Genomic DNA, 18,295 nt, shown 5'->3' with positions numbered 1-18,295 from the left:
TTCCCAGCATGTTGTGCTGTGACTTGAGAGTTGCAACATGTCCGCACCTCATTCACTCGATTGTCAGAGCGCGGCGCGCGGAGCCGGGCTCCCGGGAGAGGCACAGCCATAACGCACGCGCACCTGTTCCCGGACACAGACACCCACAACACCCCGCGGTGGTTGCCATAGCAGCGGCTCTCCGTCCTCCTCCCCACCCCCTGCCAACATCCGCCATTTTGCGCGCCGGCTGGTAACCATGGAGATAACTCCGGCTCAAGTCTTCGCGGCGCTGTGGTCGGATCCGGATAACCGGCGGGGCCGGCCTCAGCGCCGCGAAGCCAAGTTGGCGGCGGCGATAGCCGGGTCCCTGCAGGGCGAGCGAGAGGTGCAGGTCAGCGCCTCGGCCGAGGTGTCGGCGCCGCCCGACCGGGCGCGGGTCTGCGTGTTGGTGTCGAGCAGGAAAGACGCGGCGGCGCAGGCCAAGTGCAGCGTGAGCCGGCGGCTCGACTACATCGTGCAGAGCGTCCGTGGCCACGGAGTGCGGGTGAGCGGGGCCGGGGGAGGGTTGAGAAGGTTGGCTGGGGTCTTGGGGGGTGCCGAGCACTGCCAACCACTGTCGGTAGCGGTGGTGAGGGGGCCGGATCTCCTGCTGCCAGACCTCATAGAATCACAGAGATTTACGGCACAGAAGGAGGCCATTCGGCCCATCGTGTCTGTGCCGGCCGAAAAAGAGCAATCCAGCCTAATCCCACTTCCCAGCTCTTGGTCCTTAGCCTTGCAGGTTCCGGCACTTCTGGTGCTTATCCAAGTACTTTTAAAATGCGATAAGGGGTTCTGCCTCTGCCACCCTTTCAGGTAGTGCGTTCCAGACCCCCACCACCCTCTGGGTGGAAAAAAAATCTGCTCAACTTCCCTCTACTCCTTCTACCGATTACTTTAAATCTTTGCACAGCCGCTGCGGGCTGCCAGCCAGGCACTGCATCCTTGGCACCATTTAATGCTTACGGCGAGGCACTGCGCTCACTGGAAGCGCTGCCCCCAAACTCCTGACACACACTGCCAGCAAAGGGGCAGGGGAGAGAGAACTCTGTACCCTTTCGTGCCAGCACTCCTGCCTCTGAGTCAGAAGGTTGTGGGTTCAAGTCCCACTCCAGCGACTTGAGCACAAAAATCTAGGGTAACATTCCAGTGCAGTGCTGAGGGAGTGCCGCACTGCCGGAGGTGCCGTCTTTCCGACGAGATGTTAAACCAAGGCCCCATCTGCCCTCTCAAGTGGACGTAAAAGATGCCATGGCATGATTTCAAAGGAGAGCTATCCCCGGTGTCCTGACCAATATTTATCCCTCAATCCAACATCACTAACAAACAGATTATCTGATCATTATCACATTGCTGTTTGTGGGAGCTTGCTGTGTGCAAATTGGCTGCCCCATTTCCTACAGTGACTTCATTTCAAAAAGGTACTTAATTGGTAAAGCACTTTGGGATGACCTAAGATCGTGAAAGGCATTATTTAAATGCAAGTCTTTTTTCTTTCTTTTCCCCCATTACTAATTCGCATGCCTGGGAAAAGTACTTGGATTCCCATCCTGGAATTAATACTGCAATTGGGTTAAATTAGCACCGAGAGTGAGACACATCAACATTGGTCACATTTATACCGATGCATAAAGTAACAGCAACGATTTGTGGCCTCATCATTGTGATCGAAAGAGCAGGCGCAGGCTCGATGGGCCGAATGGCCTCCTTCTGTGCTGTACTATTCTATGATTCGTTGTCAATACAGGTCGATGTTAATAGTTAAAAGTGACATAATAATGAACCGACTATTGACAATGTTGACTTTTATCCAGTGATCTCCGTGTAATAATCTTTTCCCCTCCCAGTGCTTGTGAAAGCGATTGCCTATTCTGAGTAGGTATTTAGAATGCGATCCTCAAAATGATGCAGTATATTTGCTTGAATAGTGCAGTATGGACACTTTGATGGCAAAGTGTAAATTTGCAATGAACAATCACAAAAAAACACTACATTCCTGTTGGTGACATGCTGAAAATTGTGGCTTCCAACAGTTCAACAGTGCCATCAGCAGGTACTTGGTGTTACCACAACTGTCATAATGTGCAAAAATCTGTAAAATTGTGATCTGTAATAGTGAAAATGTTAAGTTATGAGTGGTCCAATACTAATACTGAACCTATATCAATAACAGTGAAGGTATGGAATTGGTGAGAATAAAATGAACAGAGTCTGAGCTACGATGGGTGATTTAGGAGAGGTGATTTAAAAACATGGTTAAAAAGATGGATTTTAAGAAGATGTTCTAATTTGGAGTGAGAACTGGCGAGGTTTAGGGAAGGAATTCCAGAATGTGCAGCTGAGTTAGATGAAGACTGTCCCACTAAATTGTAGGGTGCAAGACATGAGTCGGAGAACTGAGGGTGTAGGAGGGGTCAAAGACTGGAATAGGTTCCAGCGGTAGAGTGATGTAAGGTTGTGGAGGCATTTGAAGATGAGGATTTTAAGTCCATTGTATTGGGACACCGGAAACCAATGTAGCTCAGCAAGAATGGAGTAATGGGTGAATGGGGCTTAGTTAATGTGGTTAGAAAGATGTTAGGCTAGTAAGGCGGTATCAGAGACATTTTGTCTTGAAGTACATACAGACAATGATGGACAGGAAACGATGCTCTGGTCCATTCAGCCTGTCCCCCACAATTGTGATACCTTTTGTATCACAATGTATACATACTCCACCCCACCCAAAAACCATGTGATCTCCTGGAGAGAGGTGAAAAACCAGATTAAAAGCCCAGGCCAATTTTGGGGGTGGGGGAAATCTGGACATTCCTCTCCAAATAATGAATACAAATTTCTCTGCCAATGGGGGTGAGGTGGGGAGGAGACAGGCGATATTACAGAGTTCGAGTTAAGCAGTCATGCTGATGGATAGGAAGTGGAGTTTGAATCATACTTCTGGGTCAAAAGGGGTGTCAAGGTTTCGCACAGGCCTAATTCAGCCTGAGTGATTGACCAGAAAGGGCTATCAAGTGAATGGCAAGGGAGCAGAGCTAATTATGGTTGTGAATACAATAGTTTCAGTTAGAAATGTTGACTCCTTCACAACAGTGCCAAATGGGCAGTCTGACAGCACAGAGGTAGATGTGGGATTGAGGGAAATGGTGGAAAATAGAGCTAGCTGTGTGTCATCAGCACCCAATAAAGCTGACCCCTGCTGGTGGATAATGTCTCTGAGAGGTAGCATGTTGATGAGGGTGCCAAGGATAAATTGATTATTACTAGAAAGCATAACAGAGTATTGTAAAAGCTTTGGGTCAATGTCATGTGGGCACTGAGCATCCCATTTCATTAACATCCAGAATGTTAGTTTGTGCTCAATAGCCACATAGATTAACATTTCGGTGAACATTTTATGCAGCTAAAAGAAAATCATCAGTGAATGCTAGCCACGCTCAATTTCCCTGAGCTAATTAAAGCAATGTTAAACCAATCCAAAGTAAACTTTAAGCATTTACAGTGTTTGTTTGTTTTGAAACTGAACTTGCTCCCCAGTGGGAAATAATCCTCATGGTGTGGTACTGAGCCATACAGACCAAGAAGGCCCCAGGCTGAAACCCTGCTTAGTGCTGAGTTAGTGCCTCTTAGCTAGCGTAGCAGTGGAGCTCTAAGGAGAGGGGAATCAGCTGTAGAAACAACCTTTTAATGCCCTTGTCCCCAATAAAATCTTTACTCTCTCCCATTCTGATCATTTCCCTCATCTTTGCTCCCTCAAGTCCAAGGGGTGTAGACTTGAGTATATTACAAAGTATTTACAGCACAGAAACAGGCCATTCGGCCCAATAGATCCATGCCATCAATGTATCCTATTCTTTTCTCGTTTGTTTATCAAGCTTCCCCTTAAATGCATCTATGCTATTTGCCTCAACTACTCGAGTTCCACATTCTAACCACACTCTGGGCAAAGAAGTTTCTCCTGAATTGCCTATTGTATTTATTAGTGACTATCTTATATTTATGGCCCCTAGTTCTGGTCTCACCCGCAAGTGGAAACATCTTCTCTACGTCTACCCTATCGAACCCTTTCATTATCTTAAAGACCTCCAACAGGTCACCCCTCAGTCTTGTCTTTGCTAGAGAAAAGAGCCCCAACCTGTTCAACCATTCCTGATAGGTATAACCTCTCAGTTCTGGTATCATTTTAGTAAATCTTGCACCTTCCTCAGTGCTTCCACGTCCTTTTTGTAATATGGAGACCAGAACTGTTCACAGTACTCCAAGTGTGGTCTAACCAAGCTTCTATACAATTTTAACATAACTTCTCTGCTTTTCAATTCAATCCCTCTAGAAATGAACCTCACTGCTGTGTTTGCTCTTTTATATGGCCTTATTAACCTGCGTTGCTACTTTTAGTGATTTGTGTATGTGTACCCCCAGATCCCTCTGTTCCTCTATCCCATTTAGACACTTATTTTCCAAGGAGTATGTAGCTTCCTCATTCTTCCAACCAAAATGTATTACCTCACACTTATCTATATTGAACTTCATTTGCCAATTACACACCCATTATGCAAGTTTATTAATATCTTCCTGTATTGAAAGGTAGCAAATATAACCCACTATTCAAGAAAGGAGGAAAGAGGGAAAACAGGGAACTACAGGCCAATTCACCTGACATCAGTCATCAGGAAAATGCTAGAATTCATTATTAAGGAAATGGTAACAGGGCACTTAGAAATTCATAATATGATTAGGCAGAGTCAGCATGGTTTTATGAAAGGCAAATCATGTTTCACAAATTTATTGGAGTTTTTTGAGGATGTAACTAGCAGGGTAGATAAAGGGGAACCAGGGAATGTAGTATATTTGGATTTCCAAAAGGCATTCGATAAAGTGTCACTTAAAAGGTTGCTACGCAAAAATAAGGGCTCATGGGGTTGGGGGTAAGGCATTAACATGGATAGAGGATTGGCTAATGGACAGAGAGTAGGGAGAAACGGGTCATTTTCAGATTGGCAGGCTGTAACTAGTGGGGTGCCGCAAAGATCAGTGCTTGGGCCTCAGCTATTCACAATCTATATTCATGACTTGGATGAAGGGACCGAGTGCAATGTATCCAAGTTTGCTGACAATAGAAAGCTAGGTGGGACAGTAAGCTGTGAGGAGGACACAAAGAGCCTGCAGATTAAGTGTGTGGGCAATAAGGTGGCAAATGGAGTATAAAATGAGGTTATTCACTTTGGTCGGAAGAATAGAAAAACAGAATCTTTTTGAAATGTTGAGAAACTATTCAATGTTGGTGTTGAGAGATTTGGGTGTCCTCGTCCAGGAAACACCGAGAGTTAGCATCAGGTACAGCAAGGCAAATGGCACGTTGGCCTTTATTGCAAGGGGGTTGGAGTACAAGAGTAAGGAAGTCTTACTACAATTGTACAGGGCCCTGGTGAGACCACACCTGGAGTACTGTGCACAGTTTTGGTCTCCTTATCTGAGGAAGGACACACATGCCTGAGAGGCGGTGCAATGAAGGTTCACTAGATTGAATGGGCCGATACTCTGGAGTTTAGAAGAATGAGAGGTGATCTCATTGAAACATACAAGATTCTGAAGGGGGTCGACAGGGTAGATGCTGAGAGGTTGTTTCCCCTGGCTGGGGAGTCTAGAACTAGGGGCCATAGGCTCAGGATAAGGGGTCGGCCATTTAAGACTGAGAGGAGGAGGAATTTCTTCACTGAGGGTTGTGAATCTTTGGAATTCTCTGCCCCAGAGGGCTGTGGAGGCCGAGTCATTGAGTATATATAGGCTGAGCTAGATTTATGGGAAGTGGAGCTGAGGTCGAAGATCAGCCATGGTCTTATTGAATGACGGAGCAGGTTTGAAGGGCGGTATGGCCTACTCCTGCTCCTAACTCTTATGTTATTTTATTGCAGTCCTCCTCTGTAATAACTACACCCCCCCCCCCCCTCAATTTGGTATCATCTGCAAATTTTTTAATCGTACTTCTGATTCCCGAGTCCAATCATTTATGTAAATGGTGAACAACAATGGTCCCAGCACCGATCCTTGTGGAACACCGCTTCCCATATCTTCCACATAACTGACTTAGCCAACCATCACCATATCTGGCTGGACCACATCAAGCACTAGCAGCCTCACTCTCCTCTGCTATAACCATCCACTACTCCAGGATCATACTGGATAGCAAAAATAACCACGGGCTGTTTTTCCCCACTACCAACTGTCTCCTTAACCCCCTCTTCCCTGTCTCCTCCAACAAGTGTGAGGAGCTCATGGACTTTTTTGTCATTAAGATTGAGACCATCTGTTCAGCTGCCTCTGCTGGTTCCCCTTTCCCACCAAGTGAAATCTTCCCCCCCCCCCCCCCCCCCCCCAGGCTCAGCCCTGCCATAGCTCTAGAAAAAAACCTGAAGTCTTGTCCTCGGGGCAGGACTCCAGGCGTGTATTGCCCCTGTAGTTGGGGAAAGCGCACACATGGAAAATCCTCGAGTCCAAACTTACCCCCTAGGGGTTCAGGTCACAGCTCAGTTTCACTGTTAGCAGGAATTGTGGTTTCTGACAATGAATCCTGTTCATGCTGAATTGAAATAAATGTCTTCTATTCCCCAGTGGGCGATACCTTGGGGGCTGGAGACTCTAGACTACTGTCTGCTCACAGCAAGGTATTGCATCTGCTCACTGAGGCAATGATTTTATTCTGCGTGTAATCCTACTCTACACTTTTAGTACTAATACTTCTTTATTAAATATGTTCTTTGTTTTCCAATGATTTGTTAATGTTCTAGGAGGACAATATTACAGTGAGTAAAGATTTTCGGCGAGTTGAAAATGCCTATCACATGGAAGCAGAGGTACTACTCTGTTATAACATTTCATAAACTTGTATGAAAATACCGCATATAAACTATACCCTTGGCATTAGATTAATTACATTAGTTAATATGGACGAAGAACTAGTTGTTACCATCAGTTTTTGGTTTCTTTAGAAAGGAGAGGATAATTGTTGAATGTAATTAATTTGAATCAGCTACAAATGTATTATTGGAACTGCACAGTCCTATTAATGTGGGTTTGCCTGAATGCTTTATCTGTATTTGTTTGTGTAAACTTCAGGCCCATTGCTGGAGGTTGTAGCTTTTATGCTGTTTAGGTGGCTGTCTTTAATTAGTTTACCAGAAAGTTATCCAGGCCGACTTTCCTGCTCTTCCCCCACCGGCCCCCCACGCTGCCTTGGAGGCCTGCAGCAGTGGCAATGGCTGCCAGCTTCCGGGCCATCTAGCTGTTTGCCAAAAAAAACAGCAGCCAGAGGGCGTCCATCTACAATGACTATGCAGCTACTACTTTAACAAATATTTGTAGGTCTTCAGGACTTCCTAGTCCCCTCTCAGATCCTCCAGTCTGAAAGGGTTTTGGGAGCATGCAGTAAGGCCTACTAATTGTGGCTCTCTGGGACACCTCCACAATTATGTGGACAACAGAACAAGGCAGAGACCCATTATCTTTTTGCCCACACACCAATCACTAACCAGGAAGAATGGTTAGCAACTTCTGGGCCTCTGGCACTGGGTGCTACTTTTGTACCAGTCACTAGATGCTGAATAGTGACTTGATAGTGGCCTCTCTGATATGATTTAAAGAGGGAAGTGTCTTCTCCAGAAAATCTAGGTGAAATCAAAAAGCTATTTTTATAGCGAAATACAGGGGACATATTGGTTAGTGAACTAGCACCAAGTGTTTGTGTATTTTTTATTGCGTTTGGCTGAGGGAGTAAATTTGGCCAAGCAGGTAAACTCTGCTCTTCAAATAGTGCCATAGCACCTTGTATGTACACCTGAGAAAACAGACTTAGTTTAACCTAAAGACAGGACCTCTGGCAATGCAATAGTCCCTCAGTACAGCACTAAAGTATCGGCCTAGATTATGTGCTCAAGTTCTGGAGTGAGGCTTGCAACCATAACCTTCTGACTCGGAGGTGACGGTACTACCACTGAACCAAACTTACCACCAAGTGTTTGTGTAAAGCAGACAGATTTTTGTCCTCCGTGCACTCTGGCTTGAAGAGCAAGCGGGAGACCTTATCCTAGGTCGCTACTAGTGTTGTTCTGCAACAAGGAGACAGGTGTGCATGATAGCAACCTGGATAACTTTACACAAATTTTTACTCCCTCCCTGCAAGGAAACAGTTAGCCTGCCCTCAGCACTCCAGCATCCATGAATGTTGAGAGTTAGCCTTCAACTTGTATTTATGACAGAGTGTGGGTTTCAGTCCCATCTATATATGACTTCAAATGTTTGCTAAATCCCAAACCAACCAGGAGACCGAAATAGGGAATGGGATTATGGCTTGGGTTCTTTTATTGCTCTATCAAGAAAATTAGTTGAAAATCTTAATATCATAAGACAGAAAAGTAAGTGGAAAAATATGTTTTATTTTAAAGAGGATTTTGATGTCTAGCTTACATTTTTAGAAATTTACAGACAACCAACTCAAAAATTTGAAGACATCCATAAGTGACAATCCCACAAATGGGAACATGATTTGATATATGTCTGCATTACTTATCTGAGCCAATAGGTGGGGCAAAAACAGACATCAACCTGCAGTAAGCATATATCCTGTTGGCTAAACTAGCAATAATACTGGCAATTTGTAATTGTGATCTTCAGAAAAACAAAATTGGAAGGAGGTTATAAGAACTACTTCTGTTGCACAGAGTAATATTTCTGGTTAATCAATTATCAGCCCAGCCAAAGCCCAAAAGTGTCTCGTATATACTGAATATTTTTCACTTCATTATACTTTATTTCTTAAATAAGCCAGAGACTTTGATACTATTTTGCATTTTTTAAAAGGACATTTATATTTTTCCCTTCCCCAGGTCTGTGTTATATTCAGTGACTTTAGCAAAATGGAGAATTTGTGTAACCTGTTAGTGGAGAAACTAGACAGTTCTGTTATTGTTGGTTCACCTCAGTTCTACCACACAACCGAAGCTGTGGAAAACCTCAGGTAACGTGGACTACTTTCTGCATTTGTTACCCAGGACCAAGACACATTGTTCCAAGACCAGTGTTTTAGATTGTTTCATGTATTGCTCATTCATTCCTGGAACCGTTCATTTTTCTGTTTGGTTTACCACATGCTTTCAGCCTTTTCAGTGTCCAGGAAAACTGAAATTCCTTATAGTTGGAATGATATTACCATTGGTTAAGCCTCAGTAAAACAAATCCACACATTTGTGATCGTAATTGCAAATTACCATAAAAAGACTACAGTTTGAATTTGTCTATCAACTAGATTGCCTTATAAGTATATTAGTATGGATGTTTGTAAGATGATGTATAAGTACAGAGTGCGAAAAGGCCATTCAGTCCATCAAACTCCTTCCATCTAAAATCCACGTGGTTGTTCTTACATGGCTTTCTTCCCCATTACCACTTCTTAATCCATTACTTTAAGGAAAACTAAGTTCTCTCTCTTGAAAATAAAAAACAAACACTGCTATTAATATCTGTATAGCAGATATTAACAAATACTGACCCAGTTTCCTTTTTAAAGTTGTTAATTGATCCCAAATCAACTCTCCTCTCTGGGAGTCTGTTCCACATGTCTGCTATCTGACTGGTTAGTGACTCGCTTTATTGGAGTTGGGATTGGTAAGTATGGTTCTTTGAGATTGCGTTGCCTTCAAGCTGATATGGAACAGCTAACCCTCTGTGTAAGACTCTCACTCTGCACAAGGTCATTACATTTATTGACATTGAATTCTGCCATTTTTTTTGCCAATTCCACTATATTATCAGTATCTCTTTGCAGCTTTCTTTAGTCTTCAGAATTATTTACTCTACCTCCTAGCTTAGTATTGTCTGTAAATTTAGACAGCACACCCTATAGCCCTAAATCCAAATTGTTGATGTACACAGTGAACTAAAGTGATCTCTGAACAGAATCCTATGGAACACCGTTACCCACTTTTAACCACTCTGAGAAATTGCCCTACTCTCTGTTTCCTCTCTCATGACCTTATTAATGCCATTTGTTACCCTCCCCTAATTCAATTTCTCTAATAGTCTCCTGTGTGGTACCTTTATCAAAGACTTTCTGAAAGTCCACCCACTGCATTTCCCCCATCCACCATAGCTGTTGCCACCTCTGATTTGTCTAGCATGATCTTCATTTCTGGATATGTTGGTTGTGATGTACTGAGGATATGATACAGTGCTACATAAATACAAGTATTCCTCTCTCTCATACAGTATATTACTAATACAAGTTCCTGCACCACTAACTGGTGTTAGTAATAGTGATCCCAGTCTTCATGTTGATGTCATCTACAATGTACCAAAACTTGCTATTTTGTGAGATTAGAAAAGTAATGAGGTTTTATTGGCCAGGTAATAAGTTCAGTAATTCTAATGTTTTAAGTAACCCATTTTAAAAAGGGGTTCACTGGACCATCATGATTTACAGTGTCCTCCAGTATCATTATCTGTCTAAAAGGCACAAGGCTTTGACTGTCTGGTAACCCTTCCTATGTGCCAATTCCTTTTTGTCTGTCAAATGCAAAACATCATTTTACATTGTTTACAAAATCAATTACTTTTTAGATCACTGGTGCATGGTAGAGGAAAACATGGCCTTTAGATTCTAATTGCAGGGTAGAGATTTGTGTGGCCCGAAATGGATGTTCCAGGTGATGCTGCCTACTATGTTTACTGCTGGAGGATAACAGAATTGTACTACCTCACAAAGGGGGGAAAATATCAATTTTAATATGGTTTTGATTTTTATCATGCATACAGGAATTCTGGAGATATGAAAAAACATTATTGTACAAATTTTAATAGCATGTGAAGTTATCAGACAGTTGGAGAATTTATTGATCCAGAAGTCCTGACACCTGGCAGATAATTAATAAAACTATGGCCATTAACACTCATTCTTTGGGGAATCTGCCGATCATCCACCATAACTTCGGCGGGAGATTCATACAAACATAGAAGATAGGAGCAGGAGTAGGCCATTCGGCCCTTCGAGCCTGCTCCGCCATTCAATGAGATCATGGCTGATCATCCAAATTCAGTACCCTGTCCCTGCCTTCTCCCCATATCCCTTGATCCCTTTAGCCTTAAGAAATATATCCAACTCTTTCTTGAATATATTTAATGAACTGGCCTCCACCGCCCTCTGTGGCAGAGAATTCCACAGGTTCACCACTCTCTGGGTGAAGAAATTCCTCCTCATTTCAGTCCTAAATGGCTTACCCCTTATCCTTAGACTATGACCCCTGGTTCTGGACTCCCCGGCCATCAGAAACATCCTTCCTGCATCTAGTCTGTCCAGGCCTGACAGAATTTTATAGGTTTCGATGAGATCCCCTCTCAATCTTCTAAACTCCAGTGAGTATAAGCCCAATTGACACAATCTCTCCTCATACGTCATTCCTGCCATCCCAGGTATCAGCCTGGTGAATCTTCGCTGCACTCCCTCCATGGCAAGAACGTCCTTCCTCAGATAAGGCGACCAAAACTGCACACAATACTCAAGGTGTGGTCTCACCAAGGCCCTGTACAACTGTAGCAAGACATCCTTGTTCCTGTACTCGAACCCTCTTGCTACGAAGGCCAACATACCATTTGCCTTCTTAACAGCCTGCTGCACCTGCATGCTTACCTTCAGCGACTGGTGCACAAGAACACCCAGGTCTCTTTGCACTTCCCCTTCTCCCAATCTATTGCCATTCAAATAATCTGCCTTCCTGTTTTTGCCACCAAAGTGGATAACCTCGCATTTATCCACATTATAGTGCATTTCCCATGTTTCTGCCCAATCACCCAACCTGTCCAAATCGTACTGGAGTTTCACGACATCCTCCTCACAGCCTACCCTCCCACCCAGCTTTGTGTCGTCTGCAAATTTGGAGATATTACATCCAATTCCCTCGTCCAGATCATTAATATATATTGTGAACAGCTGGGGTCCTAGGACCGATCCTTGCGGTACCCCACTAGTCACTGCCTGCCACTCGGAAAACGACCCGTTTATTCCAACTCTTTGTTTTCTGTCCGCCAACCAGTTCTCTATCCAAGTCAATACCTTGCCCCCAATCCCATGTGCCTTAATTTTGCACGCTAATCTCTTATGTGGGACCTTATCGAAAGCCTTCTGAAAGTCCAAATACACCACATCCACTGGTTCTCCCTTATCTATTTTACCAGTTACATCCTCAAAAAATTCCAGTAGATTAGTCAAGTATGATTTACCTTTTGTAAATCCATGTTGACTTTGTCCGATCCTGTCACTGCTTTCCAAGTGCTCTGCTGTTACACCTTTTATAATAGACTCTAGCATTTTCCCCACTACCGATGTCAGGCTTACCGGTCTATAATTCCCCGCTTTTTCTCTACCACCTTTTTTGAATAGTGGGGTAACATTAGCTACCCTCCAATCCATGGGTACTGTTCCAGAGTCTATCGAGTTCTGGAAGATGACCAGCAATGCATCTACTATTTCTAGGGCCACTTCCTTAAGTACCCTGGGATGTAGATTATCAGGCCCTGGGGATTTATCGGCCTTCAGTCCCATCAATTTTCCTAACACCATTTCCCTACAAATACTGATTTCTTTCAGTTCCACCCTTTCATCAGACCCTATGTTCCCCGGCATGTCTGGGAGGTTATTTGTGTCCTCCTTTGTGAAGACAGAATCAAAGTATGAATTTAGTTGGTCTGCCATTTCTCTGTTTCCCATTATAAATTCCCCTGATTCTGACTGCAAGGGACCTACGCTTGACTTCACCAATCTTTTTCTCTTCACATATCTATAAAAGCTTTTACAGAGTTGGGCCTCGATTTTTACTCCGGGTAGGATCGGTTCATTGGGGTCCAGGGTGAGTGACAGGAATTTAGCTCCTGTCTCATTTACATATCTCGCCCGAACCCAATAGGAATTGCTGCCCGGCTGGAATGTAGAAGCGGAAATTTGAGCGGCAGGAGGCTGCTGCCAGGGATCAGTATGAACGGAGCCCGGTACAAGGTAAATCCAGGGGAGCGCTCCAGGAGGGAAATCCCTGTTAAGGAAGGCGGGGGGGAGGTGGAAGGAATCCCAGGGGAGGGGAGGCCCAAGGTTTCCTTGAGGGGCTTGGAGGAGCATTCCTTCTACTCTGAAGAATAAAAAAATGTTTCTTTTTAAACAACTTGCCTCGTCTGGCTTATTCCAGCCCTGGCTGTTTCTGGCAAGTTTCGCCTGGCGGAGGAGCCTCGGGTTACAATGCCTCGCTGATATTATCGGAGCCCGACCTGCATATTTGAAGAAGACTCCGCTGGCTTGGGACAGGTGGCCTTGCTGTCCGCAATTTAAAAAGTCAGTTGGCCAGATCAGGGCGGAAAAGGACTGGGTAATTCCCCTGCTGCATTTTAACTACCCCGCTGCCTAATTTCCGCCTGGTGTGATGGGGGGAGGGAGTTAACATCCGAGGCCTTTGTGTCACCTGCAATATCTTTTAACTAAAAAAATACATTGAATAAAATTAAATTACACCAAAGTTTTTTTTTGTATAGACGGCAGGCATGTCTTCGAGCTGTTGCGAATTCTCGACGTAAAGCATTTGAAGTGTGCCGACTGCTTGGCCAGTCCCTCGGCAGACCTTTGATCATCCGGGAAGAAGAAACCAAAGAGAGCGAAGGGCTAGCTTCTGAAGCACCAACACCTGACAACACCAGGCCACTGACTATTCAGCAGCAGATTAGCAACACATCTGTGACTGTTTATTCCAAAGTGTTTGTGACTTTTGAGCTTAAATCAAAAGACAATTTCAAAAGGAATAATTAAGTAAATCCCTTTTGAATTGGCAAATGAATGTTATACTTTTAAATAAGGAAACCAAATGCTTGTTTAAAATGCAGATTTGGAGAAAGCAATCCTGTATCTGTATTTAGTGTGGAGATTTTCTGGAGATATTAATGCTGTATTATCTAATCCTTAATGGTGCTAATTTTTTAATATGCTCCTTAATGTAGGTAAAATGGACCCATTGGGCTTGTGCTTAACAGCACCTGCTGTTTCTACTTATTCAGCACGGTCACCAGTAACCAAGGCAACATGGAATTGATGGCAACTTGTGGCAGTCAACATCAAAAATCTCTAGGAACAAAAAGTTATTGACACAGCTTATACACAAATATGAGGCCACGTGATGTTTTTGTGCAACAGTCAGTATTACTAAATCTTTTTCAGCCATTTCAGTTTCTGACATTTGAAGGAAACTAAAGTTGATAGTGCAAGTCTGTTTCAGGATGTGAGCTTGCTGGTGCCGTGGATCTGAAGTAACGCAGGATGTAATCCTGGCAGTTGTGACAGGATTGTGCCTGCCAGTATGCCTCTGTGGGATGACACCTGATTTGCATGGGGCTGGCAGGCAGATGTATCTCGGGCAGCCACCTGATATTCGGGGGGTGGGGGATACCTAGGGTACCTGCCTCTCCACTCCGCAGACCAGGATGCATGGCTCCCCTTATACAGGGGACTGATGCTAGGATTTAAAAAAATATATCATCTTGTTTCCCCGGTCAAGAAACCCCCTCCAGTGGGGCCCACTTGTGTCCTTCTGAAGGCGGGTTCCCTCATCTCACTGGGCGTTTTGGACTCCAGACATATGTCACATCCCATAAGAGGAACCAGGAACTCCCAGTGTAAGGAGACCCTGATCCCACCTCCTCCATTGTCATTGGCCTTGCAAGTGGTGGGTGGAGGCTCCGCCTCTTAAAAGACTGAGCAGGGAATCCCAGTTTAGGCTGGGCCTGGCATATCTTTGTCCCGGCCATATCCAAGCCATCTGGAACCTGCCAGAGTTACGGTGGGAGTCTGCTGGAATAGTGGAGGAAACTCGACCCCCTACATTGCTAAGGAAGGAGTGTAGTTTTTAACCATTGCTGTAATATCCAGATTCCATTGAGTCAGGAGGATAGTTTGTCAGAATAACCTATCTCCCTGATTTGCCGTTCAGAACCGATACAATTTCAGTGACATGACAGTGTACTTTTGTAGTCCTAATGGGAATGATGAAAGATTACTTCATTAATAAAAACCATTTTATACAATATGAATAGCTTTTCCAAGCACGGTGGCATAGTGGTTAGCACTGTTGCCTCACAGCGCCAGGGACCCGGGTTCAAATCCGGCCTCGGGCGACTGTCTGTGTGGAGTTTGCACATTCTCCCCGTGTTTGCGTGGGTTTCCTCCGGGTGCTCCGGTTTCCTCCCACAGTCCAAAGATGTGCAGGTTAGGTTGATTGGCTATGATAAAATTGACCCTTAAGTACTAGGGGGATTAAATACGTGGGGTTACAGGGATAGGGTGGGATATGTGTTGGTGTAGGGATTACGGGGATCGGGTGGGATATGTGTCGGTGCAGGCTCGATGGGCCGAAATGGCCTCTATCTGCACTGTGGGGTTTCTGTGAATCTGTGAATCAACACTGCTTTTTAAAAAAAAAAAATAGAAACCAAAATGATTAAATCTTTTACAGCAAAAAATATTGTTACTTATTCTGGCCCCTGTTTGCTGGAGTGCTCCATAATTGCACAAGGGCCATTAAAGTTATTTAAGTTTGGACACCTGCTTTGCTATATACTACTCCACATTAAATACTTGATTATTAAAAGTTCTTAGTAACTCACATACAGTTGCTGTGGCACACGAAAATATTTTTCACAAGCTGGCAGTCCTTGGGTACTGCACTCAGGTGGGCAATCTTCATGTATGTGCCTAGGTAGCGATTGTCAGCTGGCTATTTAACTGTACCTTGAGGGGTACAGAAGCCCAAGCTTGATCCTGTTCTTACCCAATATGCATATGTGAACTTTAGCACAGGGATCAGTGGATACCCATCAAAACTGGTTCATTTTCCTATCCTAACCCAGATGCACTAAAGCCAATTGCTGCTGCAGGTTAGATAAGCATGCAGTTTTCCATGTTTGGGGACTCCTTGGTACCGCTTTGGTGGGGCAGGATTTCCACTGCCACAGCCATGAAAATGTAAGTGTGTGGTTATTTGCCGTGGTAATTTTTCATATCTTAGGCAGGCTTTCCAGCCTCTGGCAGGGACTCTGGATGCATTGTGAAGATTCACTGCTACAATTGTTTAAACATTTTTTTTTTTGTAAAAAGTGCTGTATGCTTTGCAATTGATCGGTGCCTGCTCCACTGTGCGTAGCAACACTGGACAACAGAGACACACAGGTGTCCCTAGCACCCAGTATTGTTAATGACAAAAAAATGTCAGGTCATTTGCATAATATTACAATACACCTGCTCCCATATGTGGGCAGATGTATGGCACACCCACACCCGTCACAAAATCCAGAAGAGCTGGGAGCCATCAGTGACTCATGAAGAATCTCCTGCCCAAGTTACAGTGGGGACCTGGTGCAACTCAAGTGGAAAGTCTAGACTCAGGAGTCTGACATGGGATCTTCTTGTCTGTATAACAATGTATAACACCAGGTGGTTCCTTTATCCACTAGGCCAGGAGTGGGAATTCAGAAAAGGGTTTTTAAAACTCCAACCTTTGTTGTTGCTCACCAAAGAGGCAATGATTTGTGCATTAATTAACAGCGATTAAAGCGGTAGCTCAAGGTGTCTGCTCAGCAAAGCAGACCCTTCCCCTTAAGGAATAAAATTCAACCAGCTCTTTAGAGATTTAGGCATAGAACTACAGCCAATGAGAGAGCTGAAAACCTTTCCGTGGATAAATGCCCTCTCCATGTCGTACCATATTCCACACTTAATGCTTCTCATGCATCTGTTCCATTCCCCTAAAATTCTCATGACAATGTCAGCTTGAAATCCTACAACCGAAATAACTAGATTAATAAAATATCCCATGGTTATTACATAATATTGGACTAATTTCAGCTTCTTGCTTTCATGTAAAAACCTTTTACTGCCAAATTGCCTAAGTGAGTACTCACATTCTTTGTGCTTTGCACCAAAAAAAAGGAATGATTTTAAATTCTTATTTTTAAACTTTTGAAAAGAGCTAGAAGCATTGTCTACCTCAGTGACAAATTAGTTTTATATTTGGATCTAAAATGCTCCACATTTTAAATCAAAGCCCCAGTTTAGGGAATTTCCAATGTGGCATTGAAATATCTTTTGGGTGGGGGGGGAAATGGTGAGGAAATCAGCCTTGTGGGTTTTAGCTGTTCATTGAAATCAATTCTGTGCAAGCTGGAGGTTTGGTGGAACTGATGTATACATTTACTAAATGTACATTCATTGTACCCTCATTCTTTATTGTGGAGTTGTTTTCTCAATCCAGTTGATTAGGCCTCACTCTTTAACTTTGGATCAGCTAGACTGCCAGATGTGAAGCAAGCCGAGTAATGGTTGGGAAGCCGAGGTCAGATTGCAGGTAGGCGGGAACGTGCAACCACAGCCTGCTCAACCCAACCATTTGCTGCATGGCTGGAAGCTATTATAAAATGATACACAGATTGTTGCTAGTATTAATGATCCTATCAATATTAGAATGACCTCATTCATAATGCTTATACAGGTAAATGCAATAAAATATTTGAAAACAAACATTAATAGCTTTTTTGATTGCCATAATTGAACAAAGAAGGTTTTCTCACAGTGGAACTCTCTGGATATTCCTGTGGTCCCTATTGTATTCTCTTGCAAAACTGGAGGCCATCAATATAAGATAGTCACCAAGAAATCAAATCGGGAATTCAGAAGAAACTTCTTTACCCAGAGAGTGGTGAGCATGTGGAACTCGCTACCACAGGGAGTGGTTGAAGCGAATAGTATAGATGCATTTAAAGGGGTGGTTAGATAAGCATATGAGGAAGAAAGGAATGGAGGGTTGTGCTGCTAGAGTTAGATGAGGAAAGATGGGAGGAGGCTCGCGTGGAGCATAAACTGGTTGGGCCAAATGGCCTGCTTCTATGCTGTATATTCTATGTAATCCATATAAACAATGTGAGGTATTTACTTTGTACTTCTCTATACACAATGAACAACCTAGTAAATAAAAATAAAGTACCCTGTTGTACCTTTCTATTAATCATGTGGTAGTGTAATCTTTCAATACCTGCATCATAATAGTTTGTACTAACCAGAGGCTTACATAATTTCTGTTAATGCAGTCAAACAGGTCTTTGTAATAAGGTAGAGCATTTAAACATTTTTAGAAATAACTAATATATATGTACAAAGAAATGCTTAGCTGGGAGACAGTTTTAAAAGCAGTAATTAAGTGCTGGATATGAT

The 18,295-nt window shown here is 43.6% G+C and overlaps 1 protein-coding gene across 1 annotated transcript; it reads left to right on the top strand.

The window, feature by feature from the left end:
• The first annotated feature begins 64 nt into the window (after window positions 1-64).
• On the top strand, window positions 65-18,089 carry irak1bp1 (interleukin-1 receptor-associated kinase 1 binding protein 1). Its single transcript, XM_085997698.1, has 4 exons — window positions 65-526; window positions 6,804-6,869; window positions 8,898-9,028; window positions 13,579-18,089. The coding sequence occupies exons 1-4, from the start codon at window positions 239-241 to the stop codon at window positions 13,847-13,849; spliced, it is 756 nt and encodes a 251-aa protein (XP_085853824.1). The 5' UTR covers window positions 65-238; the 3' UTR covers window positions 13,850-18,089.
• The last annotated feature ends 206 nt before the right edge of the window (window positions 18,090-18,295 follow it).

This window comes from Somniosus microcephalus, chromosome 9 (genome assembly GCF_052327205.1).
Source record: "Somniosus microcephalus isolate GS21.2 chromosome 9, FLI_Smic_1.0, whole genome shotgun sequence".
Lineage (NCBI taxonomy): Eukaryota > Metazoa > Chordata > Chondrichthyes > Squaliformes > Somniosidae > Somniosus > Somniosus microcephalus.
This window is presented reverse-complemented; position numbering and strand designations above follow the sequence as displayed.

Bases quoted from the DNA above. Each gene is read 5' to 3' on its own strand.
- irak1bp1 (XM_085997698.1), top strand. From the start codon at position 239: ATGGAGATAACTCCGGCTCAAGTCTTCGCGGCGCTGTGGTCGGATCCG. The intron at 527-6,803 runs GTGAGCGGGGCC...TTAATGTTCTAG, and splicing joins TCCGTGGCCACGGAGTGCGG to GAGGACAATATTACAGTGAG. The intron at 6,870-8,897 runs GTACTACTCTGT...TCCCTTCCCCAG, and splicing joins CCTATCACATGGAAGCAGAG to GTCTGTGTTATATTCAGTGA.